The sequence below is a fragment of the Salvelinus alpinus genome, chromosome 7 (genome assembly GCF_045679555.1).
Source record: "Salvelinus alpinus chromosome 7, SLU_Salpinus.1, whole genome shotgun sequence".
Taxonomy (NCBI): Eukaryota; Metazoa; Chordata; class Actinopteri; order Salmoniformes; family Salmonidae; genus Salvelinus; species Salvelinus alpinus.
Window position 1 is genome coordinate 21933064 of NC_092092.1, and position 12629 is coordinate 21945692.

At 43.7% G+C, this 12629-nt stretch overlaps 1 protein-coding gene across 1 annotated transcript; it reads left to right on the top strand.

Moving 5' to 3' along the window:
- The first annotated feature begins 66 nt into the window (after nucleotides 1-66).
- On the top strand, nucleotides 67-11986 carry abcg5 (ATP-binding cassette, sub-family G (WHITE), member 5). The gene is made up of 13 exons (XM_071409408.1): nucleotides 67-375; nucleotides 1148-1269; nucleotides 4124-4260; nucleotides 5538-5636; nucleotides 5781-5913; nucleotides 6705-6844; nucleotides 6977-7106; nucleotides 7204-7417; nucleotides 7669-7874; nucleotides 10127-10265; nucleotides 10747-10932; nucleotides 11158-11270; nucleotides 11485-11986. The coding sequence occupies exons 1-13, from the start codon at nucleotides 80-82 to the stop codon at nucleotides 11670-11672; spliced, it is 2103 nt and encodes a 700-aa protein (XP_071265509.1). The 5' UTR covers nucleotides 67-79; the 3' UTR covers nucleotides 11673-11986.
- Nucleotides 11987-12629: the final 643 nt, after the last annotated feature.

A 12629-nucleotide genomic window follows, 5' to 3' on the forward strand; every position in this document is an offset into this window, starting at 1 on the left:
GAGGAGACCTGTGACTTAGTGTTACCTTTCTCTTTATACAGCCCAAGAGCAAAGTTCCACTGATAAGAGCCCTGTGTTAATGGTGCCGGCGCCACTGTCACAACGTAATGCTGAATGGCCACAAACAGCTGACTACAGAAAGAAGACGCACATAGAGACAACATATATTTGTGGTTTGGATGAGCAGAGCTGTGAAACCATGATGAATGGGTCCTACTCTATGGAAGTAACACCAGAGGGGACAGAGAGCAGGTCTAAGGAATCTTTTAAGTTTGTTTCGGAGAAGAGCGTGGTGAAGAGGTCTGGACCAGGACCTTCTGACCAACCGCAACCCTCCTGCTGCCTGAGCGTTAGCCACGTCTCCTACAGCGTCAGGTAAGCTAATGCTATTGACAAGATGGAAAGATGTGTTACGAATGTGATGCGTGATATCACTGTCCCTTGGTTTGGAACTGTGAATGAACTGTTAAAACAATCTTACGGATTGTGCCTTTAAATATTACATTTAGGTCATACTCTACTTAATAAGATAGGGCTTGTTACACCAGTAAACAGTCGCATCAAGCGGCAAGATTTTGTACTTGAACATACTATTCTGGTACAGTAACAGGGAGGTAAAAATGGAAACATTGTATCTGCTCATCTAAAGCAGAGCAGCAGTGTCTAGCTGCATCTCTGTATCTACTGTGCAGATCATTACATGAATTGGGTCGTTCCACGAAATGGGTGGTGTAACTAGATTTTTTGGGGTCGATTTCACCTCATTTTCCCATTCTGTAATGAAGAGCACATGTTCAACCTAATAAAAAACATGTTTTCCCATTTCAAATTACTATAGTAAGTGCTTATTAAGTGCCAAATAAAGTAACATGGTTGACCCTATCAGGGTTGACGATTTCATCTTAAATCAACCATAATTCACCTTTATTCATTTCAAAATCTTATTTCTTAAATGTTCCATGTGGTCTATATTAAAAGGTACTTAATTTAATAATACAATTATATTTTAAAATTCAATATTGGTGCACAATTTGTACTTATGATATTAAATGGGTCCAAAAGGGACACATTTCATGGAACGAGCCAATTATACTCATAACACAGATTCAGTAAACTTTGTGTATGTGCGTGCGTGCGCCCTTGTCAGTGAGCGCGTGGGGCATTGGTGGGACCTCGCCACCTTCAAAAAGAAATGGACCAGACAGATTCTCAATGGCATCTCCTTCCATGTGAACAGTGGGCAGATCATGGGAATACTGGGGAACTCAGGTGGGCAACACAAACACACCAGTACAGCTGACAGGCAATGAAGAACAAAATACTCAGTCAATCTGGTCTCAGAGCAAAATGTATTATATGCTACTTACATCCGTGCCACTCCGTTTAGTATGATACAGTGCCTTGCAAAAGTATTCATCCCCATTGGTGTTTTTCCTATTTTTTTGCATTACAACCTGTAATTTAAATTGATTTTTATTTGGATTTCAGGTAATGGACATAAACAAAATCGTCCAAATTGGTGAAGTGAAATGAAAAAAATAACGGAAGACGGAAAAGTGATGCGTGCCTATGTATTCACCCCTTTGTTATGAAGCCCCTCAATAAGATCTGGTGCAATCAATTACCTTCAGAAGTCACATAATTAGTTAAATAAAGTCCACCTGTGTACAATCTAAGTGTCACATGATCTGTCACATGATCTCAGTATATATACACCTGTTTTGAAAGGCCCCAGAGTCTGCAACACCACTAAGCAAGGGCCACCACCAAAAAAGCGGCACCACGAAGACCAAGGAGTTCTCCAAACAGGTCAGGGACAAAGTTGTGGAGAAGTACAGATCAGGGTTGGGTAATACAAAAAATATCAGAAACTTTGAACACCCCACGGAGCACCATTAAATCCATTGTTAAAAATGGAAAGAATATGGTCCTACAACAAACCTGCCAAGAGAGGGCCGCCCACCAAAACTTACGGACCAGGCAAGGAGGGCATTAATCAGAGAGGCAACAAAGAGACCAAAGATAACCCTGAAGGAGCTGCAAAGCTCCACAGCGGAGATTGGAGTCCTGTCCATGGGACCACTTTAAGCCGTACGGTCCACAGAGCTGGGCTTTACAGAAAAAAGCCATTGCTTAAAGAAAGAAATAAGCAAACACGTTTGGTGTTCACCAAAAGACATGTGGGAGACTCCTCAAACATATGCAAGAAGGTGCTCTGGTCAGATGAGACTAAAATCTAGCTTTTTGGCCATCAAAGAAAATGCTATGTCTGGTACAAACCCAACACCTCTCATCACCCCGAGGACATCATCCCCACAGTGAAGCATGGTGGTGGCAGCATCACGGGGGATGTTTTTTGGAGAAAAAAATTCATCGGCAGGGACTGGGAAACTGGTCAGAATTGAAGGAATGATAGATTGCGCTAAATACAGGGAAATTCTTGAGGGAAACCTGAGATATGAGACTGGGACGGAGGTTCACCTTCCAGCAGGACAATGACCCTAAGCATACTGCTAAAACAACACTTGAGGGGTTTAAGGGGAAACATTTAAATCTCTTGGAATGGCCTAGTCAAAGCCCAGACATCAATCCAATTGAGAATCTGTTGTATGACTTAAAGATGCTGTACACCAGTGGAACACATCCAACTTGAAGTAGCTGGAGCAGTTTTGCCTTGAAGAATGGGCAAAAATCCCAGTGGCTAGATGTGCCAAGATTATAGACATACCCCAAGACACTTGCAGCTGTATTTGCTGCAAAAGGTGGTTCTCAAGTTTTCCGTTTTTTTGTCTTATTTCTTGTTTGTTTCACAAGAAAAAATATTTTGCATCTTCAAAGTGGTAGGCATGTTGTGTAAATTAAATGATACAACCCCCCAAAAAATCTATTTTAATTCCAGGTTATAAGGCAACAAAATAGGAAAAATGCCAAAGCGGGTGAATACTTTCTCAAGCCAATGCATGTTAGGTTACGTTATATTGGCCTACCAATGTAATAGCAGTCGTACAATATAATATGAATTGCAAGACATATTGTATGTTGCGAATTACAATTCATATGATATGTTACAAATTGCAATTCGTGCTAAAATGCTAAAGTTGCCCGTGATAAGATTTGACTCACAACATTTGGGTTGCTAGACGTTTGCGTTATACACCTACCCATCCACCCTACTCTCATTTTTGTCTTATCGAACATAATATATACTGAACAAAAATATAAACATAACATGGAAAAATGTCAATGATTTAACTGAGGTACAGTTCATATAAGGAAATCAGTGAATTGAAATACATTCATTAGGCTCTAATCTATGGATTTCACATGACTGGGCAGGGGCGAAGTGGTTGTGAGGCTGGTTGGACGTGCTGTCAAATTCTCTAAAACCACTTTGGAGGTGGCTTATGGTAGAGAAATGAACATTGAATTATCTGGCAACAGCTCTGGTGGCCATTCCTGCAGTCAACATGTCAGCATGCTCCCTCAAAATGTAGACATCTGTGGCATTGTGTTGTGTGACAATACTGCACATTTAAGAGTGGCCTTTTATTTTCCCCCGCACAAGGTACACCTATGTAATGATCATGCTGTGTGTAATGATCATGCTGTTTAATCAGCTTCTTGATATGTCACACCTGTCAGGTGAATGGATTATCTTGGCAAAGGAGAAATGCTCACTAACATTTGAGAGAAACAAGCTTTTTGTGCGTATGGACAATTTTTGGGATATTTTATTCAGCTCATGAAACATGGGACCAACACTTTACATGTTGCGTTTATATTTTTGTTCAGTAAATCATAATAAACTTGTCAAATAATGTAACATAACGCAACATATATTATACTAAATAGAGTGGCATAGATTTTAGTAACATATAATATGTTTTGCTCTGAGACCAGACTGTCAGAGTAATTTGTTTCTGGGTGCCGAGACTACTAACATAATCAGTAACATTAAATACTTACCACAGTGGAACATAAATGCACAAATCATACCTGACATAGACCTACAGTACATTTTTTAGTACAATGCCTCCACTTACCATGCAATCTATGTAAAATACTGTAATTCTACTACCGCACAATCATATTTGTCTCATCCTTGGCTTTCTGTGTGTGCCAGGCTCAGGGAAGACCACTCTCCTGGATGCCATCTCTGGGAGGATTGGGAACTCAGGGACTCTTCTGGGAGATGTGTCTGTCAACGGGAGGAAGCTGAAAAGAGAGCAGTACCAGGATTGTTTCTCCTATGTGCTACAGGTAAACACACACAAACAAAGTAATACAGTCTCACCTCTCACTCACTATTCACAGACCGCCATAAATATTGTTCTTAGCTTATCATATTTGCTAGCAGTATAAAGTTCAAGCTGGCTGACATTACGTTGAGCTTTGTCCGTAAACTGCTGCATGAGAAAGTGAGAGAGAGTGGGTGAAATACGTGGCATGGGGTAAATAAGAGTCCACAAATACACTCTCTCCATCAACTCTACTCACTTCAAGTAGGGGATGGGTGGCCAGCCAGGGTGGAATTAACTGGAGTTACAGATAGCTTCTACATACAGTAATCTTTCTCTGGGATGTTCATGTGTATCCACAGCTAAATTAAATCACTGAGTTTAGAACCCAGTCCTTTGAAATAATCTCTCCTTTTACTGCAGATAAAATCCTCCCTGCTCACCGGAGCCATAAACTAATCCAGTCATTAAATTTCCCTCCTAAGCCTTGGATGAGATGGTGATATTAAATCGCACAGTAATTAAGAAGAAGAGCAGGAGAGTTCATTCACGCACGCACTTACCCATGCTTCCACGCTCATACCCATGGTGCGTGAGCACATCAAAGTTCCATAATCCAGTAGGGCTCTGCTGTCAGTCAATCATTAAAGCTCAGCCCATTCAATCTATGTTAGGGGCACACAGTAAACAGAAAGAGAAAGACAACATTATACAGCTGCCATACATACACACAAAACTCTCACAGTTCACCTCACCTTTAACACGGATCACTTAGGTAACAGACAGTCCCCTACGTCTGTGCAGAGGTAGGTAACAGACAGTCCCCTACGTCTGTGCAGGGGTAGGTAACAGACAGTCCCCTACGTCTGTGCAGAGGTAGGTAACAGACAGTCCCCTACGTCTGTGCAGAGGTAGGTAACAGACAGTCCCCGACGTCTGTGCAGAGGTAGGTAACAGACAGTCCCCTACGTCTGTGCAGAGGTAGGTAACAGACAGTCCCCGACGTCTGTGCAGAGGTAGGTAACAGACAGTCCCCTACGTCTGTGCAGAGGTAGGTAACAGACAGTCCCCGACGTCTGTGCAGAGGTAGGTAACAGACAGTCCCCTACGTCTGTGCAGAGGTAGGTAACAGCTACAACTACTTGACATCAGTTGACCATTTTACAAAGGATACATGGTGCTCTGAGTAGAAAACGTAGAGTTCACTATACAGTGCATACACAATACATGGACTACTAATATTTTGATCTCATGCCTTCGATCTGTCTTTATCCCTGGCTTTCTGTCTTCCCTCTGTAGAGTGACAACCTGCTGAGTTACCTGACAGTGGAGGAGACTCTGACATACACAGCCCAGTTGGCCCTGAGACGACACTCAGCAGACGTCATCCACAAGAAGGTGTGAATCGTACAGACTATAGATAACCTTCAGACCAGGGCTGGCCTACAACAGATACACATTAAGATATCTTTGATTTCTCAAGCGATTCTGGTATCAACTGTGATAAGTTGTTGACCCCTGACCACTTGGCCTGGCCTGCAGGTGTTGGCGGTGATGGCGGAGCTGAGTCTAGGTCACGTGGCCCACAGTGTGATCGGAGGACGCATCTTCCCAGGGATCTCTGGGGGAGAGAGGAGGAGGGTGTCCATTGCCATGCAGTTGCTTCAGGACCCTAGTGAGTACAAAGAAGCTGTCTTTGGTCATTGCCTGTGCAGAATTTCAGGAGACAAGCATGTAAATACCCCTTAAACAAACACATAACTATACCATACATGACTAAAATATGTGTAGAAAAAATACAGGCTATTCTACAAAACCAAGAAAACACATTTTCAATATCATGGATTAGAATAAGAGTATGTCACCTTGAGTGAAGGAAAAAGTTGATCATCACAAAGTTCAACCACTTCTGAGCGGCTAACAATGAGACCTGTGTCTAATAATAGACTAGAAACAAAGAGGGATGGACAGAGGGGTGATAAGAGAGGGAGAGATGGGGGGGTAATGAAAGACAGGGTTATTACACACTCAGTATTAAGCTGAGTGAATCATGTGGGGGGTCCCAGGTGGAGTTTATCAGGGCCTGAGGACCCACAGGGGGTGAGGGGGTCTCAGTCCTCATTCGGATTAGACGGAGCACTCTCCACCCAAACACTAGGCCACATTAATGAAGGGTTCCCATCCGCTGCCTCGCCAATCAACCAGGAAATGAATTAATCATCACACAATTAATGCATCTGTTAATTCCACTCATCCTTTTTAAAAAGGCAATCTTTTAATTGTGCTAATTGGATGAATTAACAGAAAAGAACACACTTATCTCAAAGAGTGGCCCCTTAGAGGGGGACTGTGCCATTTAAAAAAGTTCAACTCTGTTTTTAAAAGTTAGAATAAAATTGATGTGGAAGTTTTTTCAATGTTAAATATTTCCGATGTGTTACTTTGGGACATGTGATGTCGTTTCAGAGGTCATCCTTCTGGACGAGCCAACCACGGGCCTTGACAGCATGACGGCCAATCAGATTGTTGTTTTACTGGCTGAGCTGGCCAGAAGGGACCGCATTGTCATAGTAACCATCCACCAGCCACGCTCTGAACTCTTCAGGGTGAGGGAAAGAGAACAAAGCTGCTTTGTGTTATTCCCTTACGTTCAGTGATTATGTCAACTTTCCTGATTATTTTCATCCCTGATATTTGTCTGTTGATGCATTATACTCTCTGTTATGTGTGTTCCCTAGGTCTTCAGTAGAATAGCCATAATGAGTAAAGGTGAGCTGGTGTTCTGTGGCCAGCCTGGAGAGATGGTGGACTTTTTCAGCGCATGTGGCTACAACTGTCCAGACTACTGCAACCCCTTTGATATCTATGGTACAGTAATATATTAACTTCACACAATGTATTCATGTACCACCCCTATCTCTCTATTGACCCTCCCTCCTGGTCTGCCCTATGGATTGACCAACAGTGGATCTGACGTCAGTGGACACGCGCTGCAGTGAGAGAGAGGCCACCACCTACAGCCGCATGCACGAGATCACCTCGTCCTATCAGGACTCAGAGATCAATCAGAGCATGCTGAGACAGATTGAGCAGAGTTGCCAGCGAACAGACAAACCCAGCATCCCCTTCAAGAGCAAAGAGTCACCCAGCGGCCTGGCCAAACTGGCTGTGCTTCTCAGGTCAGAGGTCAAACTACCGTGCTGTGTTTGATTATGAAGGTAAAATAAGTCTGTTTTTTTCCTAAGGGTATAGTAGCCTATGATGTGGTAGTATGATGCCACTACCTCTGATTTACTGTCTGACTCAGTCCTGTCTAACCTCCATCGTCTCCAGTGCTGTCTGCACTGATCTGGCTTCTGGCAACGCGTGTCGTGTTAGAATGACGCCACCTGACGGAAGACAATGGTCTAACCTTTCTCTCTTTCTGTAGGAGGACTGTGAGGAACCTGTCTCGAGACAGGATGGGTGTCCTGATGCGTCTGTCCCAGAACCTCATCTATGGCCTGTTTGTGGCCTTCTTTGTCATGAGGCTGGACGATGACATCACCAAGGGAGCGGTACAGGACCGGATTGGCATCATCTACCAAGCTATGGGGGCGTCGCCTTACACTGGCATGCTGAACGCTGTAGCTCTGTGTAAGTTAGCTTGCTGTATCTTACACTGACATGCTGAACGCTGTAGCTCTGTGTAAGTTAGCTTGCTGTTTCTTACACTGACATGCTGAACGCTGTAGCTCTGTGTGAGTTAGCTTGCTGTTTCTTACACTGACATGCTGAACGCTGTAGCTCTGAGTGAGTTAGCTTGCTGTTTCTTACACTGACATGCTGAACGCTGTAGCTCTGTGTGAGTTAGCTTGTTGTATCTTACACTGACATGCTGAACGCTGTAGCTCTGTGTGAGTTAGCTTGCTGTTTCTTACACTGACATGCTGAACGCTGTAGCTCTGTGTGAGTTAGCTTGTTGTATCTTACACTGACATGCTGAACGCTGTAGCTCTGTGTGAGTTAGCTTGCTGTATCTTCCACTGACATGCTGAACGCTGTAGCTCTGTGTGAGTTAGCTTGCTGTTTCTTACACTGACATGCTGAACGCTGTAGCTCTGTGTGAGTTAGCTTGTTGTATCTTACACTGACATGCTGAACGCTGTAGCTCTGTGTGAGTTAGCTTGCTGTTTCTTACACTGACATGCTGAACGCTGTAGCTCTGTGTGAGTTAGCTTGCTGTATCTTACACTGACATGCTGAACGCTGTAGCTCTGTGTGAGTTAGCTTGCTGTTTCTTACACTGACATGCTGAACGCTGTAGCTCTGTGTGAGTTAGCTTGCTGTTTCTTACACTGACATGCTGAACGCTGTAGCTCTGTGTGAGTTAGCTTGCTGTATCTTACACTGACATGCTGAACGCTGTAGCTCTGTGTGAGTCACCTGCTGCTGAACGCTGTAGCTTGTGTGAGTTAGCTTGCTGTTTCTTACACTGACATGCTGAACGCTGTAGCTCTGTGTGAGTTAGCTTGCTGTTATCTTACACTGACATGCTGAACGCTGTAGCTCTGTGTGAGTTAGCTTGCTGTATCTTACACTGACATGCTGAACGCTGTAGCTCTGTGTGAGTTAGCTTGCTGTTTCTTACACTGACATGCTGAACGCTGTAGCTCTGTGTGAGTTAGCTTGCTGTTTCTTACACTGACATGCTGAACGCTGTAGCTCTGTGTGAGTTAGCTTGCTGTTTCTTACACTGACATGCTGAACGCTGTAGCTCTGTGTGAGTTAGCTTGCTGTATCTTACACTGACATGCTGAACGCTGTAGCTCTGTGTGAGTTAGCTTGCTGTTTCTTACACTGACATGCTGAACGCTGTAGCTCTGTGTGAGTTAGCTTGCTGTTTCTTACACTGACATGCTGAACGCTGTAGCTCTGTGTGAGTTAGCTTGCTGTATCTTACACTGACATGCTGAACGCTGTAGCTCTGTGTGAGTTAGCTTGCTGTTTCTTACACTGACATGCTGAACGCTGTAGCTCTGTGTGAGTTAGCTTGCTGTTTCTTACACTGACATGCTGAACGCTGTAGCTCTGTGTGAGTTAGCTTGCTGTATCTTACACTGACATGCTGAACGCTGTAGCTCTGTGTGAGTTAGCTTGCTGTTTCTTACACTGACATGCTGAACGCTGTAGCTCTGTGTGAGTTAGCTTGCTGTTTCTGCATGGTCTATGTCTGAAATGGCACCCTATTCCCTGTAATAGTGCACTATGTTTGCTGGCTCTAGAGTAGTAGATAATCACTCAGTAAGTCTCTCATTTTCAAAATCAGATCAGGCTGATTTACAGGCTACTATTGTACACCTGCGGAGAAACATATTGAGTTACAATAACATCAAAATGGTCCAATGTTGTCAAACCATGCCTGCGTAACATGAACTGCCTATGTTCTGGTCACGTGGACCTTATTTGGTGAGAGGACCCTGACTAGGAACTTTTCTCCAGATCTCAATGGAAAGTTCAATGAACCCTCCTATTTTACCCCATCTCCGTCCATCCCCTATCTCACGGAGTAGCGATAAGGGATATAGAAGGAGATAAGGGACTAGGCCAAGCGACCTAAGGGCAACCACGAGTCAATAAGCACCCAAACAGCTGTAGATAGCGGCAGTGGGTTTATAATGTTTATCTGTCTTGAACTTTGGGATATTTAGTAGCCCATAGGCAAAGCTACTTTTAGTACACACATCTCTGTGCTGAAATGACATTATACAAGAGAAACTAATACAATCAGTGTAAGAGTTTAATGGTAAAACAATTCAAGGTATCCTTGGAATATTTACCTGGATGCAATAGCAGGGGTTGTGTTCATATCATAATCACCACTGCCCTAATGATGCTGTCATCTCTAGTTCCTGCTCTGAGGGCCATGGCTGACCAGGAGAGTAAGGATGGCCTGTACCAAAAGTGGCAGATGTTCTTGGCCTACATCTTCCACATCCTCCCCTTCAGCATCATCAGCGTGTTCATCTTTTCCTCCTTCCTGTACTGGTGTGTGGGGTGGGGGTGGGGGTGGGGGTGGGGTGTGTGTGTGTGTGTGTGTGTGTGTGTGTGTGTGTGTGTGTGTGTGTGTGTGTGTGTGTGTGTGTGTGTGTGTGTGTGTGTGTGTGTGTGTGTGTGTGTGTGTGTGTGTGTGAGAGAGAGAGAGAGAGAGGGGGTGATTCTTCTATCCTTGTGAGGACCTAAAGTAAAACAAGTCAAATTCTCCCTCATGGGGACATTTTCCACAGCCCCATGAGGACAAAGGCTATTTTAAGCTTAGGAGTTAGGTTTACAATTAGGGTTAGGGGTTAAGGTTAGGTTCAGGGGTTATGGAAAATAGTATTTTGAATGTAAATGTATTTTAGGTCCCAACGAGGATAGAAGAACATAACGTGTGTATGTATGTGTGTGTGTTTACCATGTAGATTTGCATTCATAGTCTCTCACACGTGACTGTGTGTCCATGCATGGGTGTCTCACTCTCTCTCAGGACGGTGGGGATGAACCCAGAGATGTGGAGGTTCCTGTGTTTCTCGGCGGTGATCCTGGTGCCCCATCTGGTGGGTGAGCTGCTGACCCTGGTGCTGATGGGAGTGGTGCAGGACCCCAACATGGTTAACACAGGAGTGGCGCTGCTCAACGTAGCTGGAATCATGGTGGGCTCCGGATTCCTCAGGTCAGAGCACTACGAGGAAATATGGACTTGTGTTTTCAGTGTCTAATTGTCATGCTATTGTTTTACATATCCTTTAACAATTCCCTTTAACAATTCATTGAGTAAATTATTGGTACTGGTGAAGTTTTATGTGTTTGTGCATTGGCTCCCATAACCACTCTCAAAGTTGTAAACTATGGACCATAATTTAACTAATGGTCCTGTTCTGTTTTTCTCCCTCCGTAGGAGTTACCAGCAGATGCCTGTGGTGTTCCAGTGGCTCAGCTACCTAACCTTTCAGAAGTATGGATGTGAGCTGCTCATCGTCACAGAGTTCCATGGCCTCAACTTCACATGCAGTAAGACTCATACCAAATCTTTCTCCAGTTAACAAAGCTAGTGATACCAGTGTCCAAATGAATCAGGAGATTCTGTGATCAGTGCACTGTAACAGTATGGAACATCCCTATCAGGTTGCTCTAAAAAGCCAATGTCAAGACTCATGCATACTGTATATCGGCTGATCTTTACAATGAGTCTGGGGTTGATTACTTCTGTCTATTTTCTATGCAGGTACAAGCAGTATACCTCTGCCAGGCACCTGTCTGATGACAGATGGAGATGACATCATAGACCAGGGTTACCCAGGAGCCCTGGACCGCTACACCCTGGACTTCCTCCTGCTCTACTCCTTCCTGCCTGCCCTGGTGCTGCTGGGAGTCATCAGCTACAAGATCAGAGACTGCCTCGTCCAACACTGAAACAGACACTGACACCAACATGGAGACAGAAAGGGGTGTGGGAGTGCTGTAGTTTGGTCTTGTGGTACTGTAAGCACAACCTGCACAACCTGCACAATATACCACATACACTCAGTGGACAGTTTATTAGGTACACCACCCCGTTCACGAAAATGGTTCGCTCTTACAGAAAGTGAGTCACGTAGCTTGCTATATAAAGCAGGCAGACAGGCCAATGAGTGTATATTCCACAATAGCAGGGGTTCGAACCCTTGATCCACCACTTTCTATGCAGTTCATCCCCTTCAATCTGTCTTCGAAATGTCTAATTGAAAGTAAGAAACACAAATAAGAAATGGAGTTATATTCCCTGCCCATTTGGGGAGGGAAGGGGGGGGGGGGGGATTTATGCTGTTATTGAATACTAGACTTCTGTGGTAAAGTCTGTCCTGTAAAGACAGCCATGGACGTGGTTCTTGAGTTGGACTATCACATTTACTAGGAGTGTCATGAGCAAAGAAAGTGATTGGTGTGATGTCGGTATGGCAACAAATCTAGTGAATGATTCTCTGACACACTGTAAAGAAGTAATACTACAGTAATACGTTTTTTTCTTTAGAAATAAGGTATATTGTTGGATATCTGTGTTTTCTACGCTTGCAGAAAGTGACATGCCAGTATGATGGGATGTGTTGGATCTCCATATTGTTGTAAAAATGCCAAGTAAATGTATTTTTCTAAATAAATGTTTCTAATGAACATACTTACAATACAAACTGTTGTGCTGTGTATGTGAATAGGAAAATCAATGTATGAATCCAATACAATTGATATGAAACATGTATTATATAGTAAGTTCTACAGGATATCGTAATCAGAGCATTTCTCTGGGTATATTAAATGACCGTACAGGTGTCTGCCAAGTCTGAAGTAGAGGGTAAAGTCTGTCTAAGCTCCAGAACATTCTGTTGTGATGTT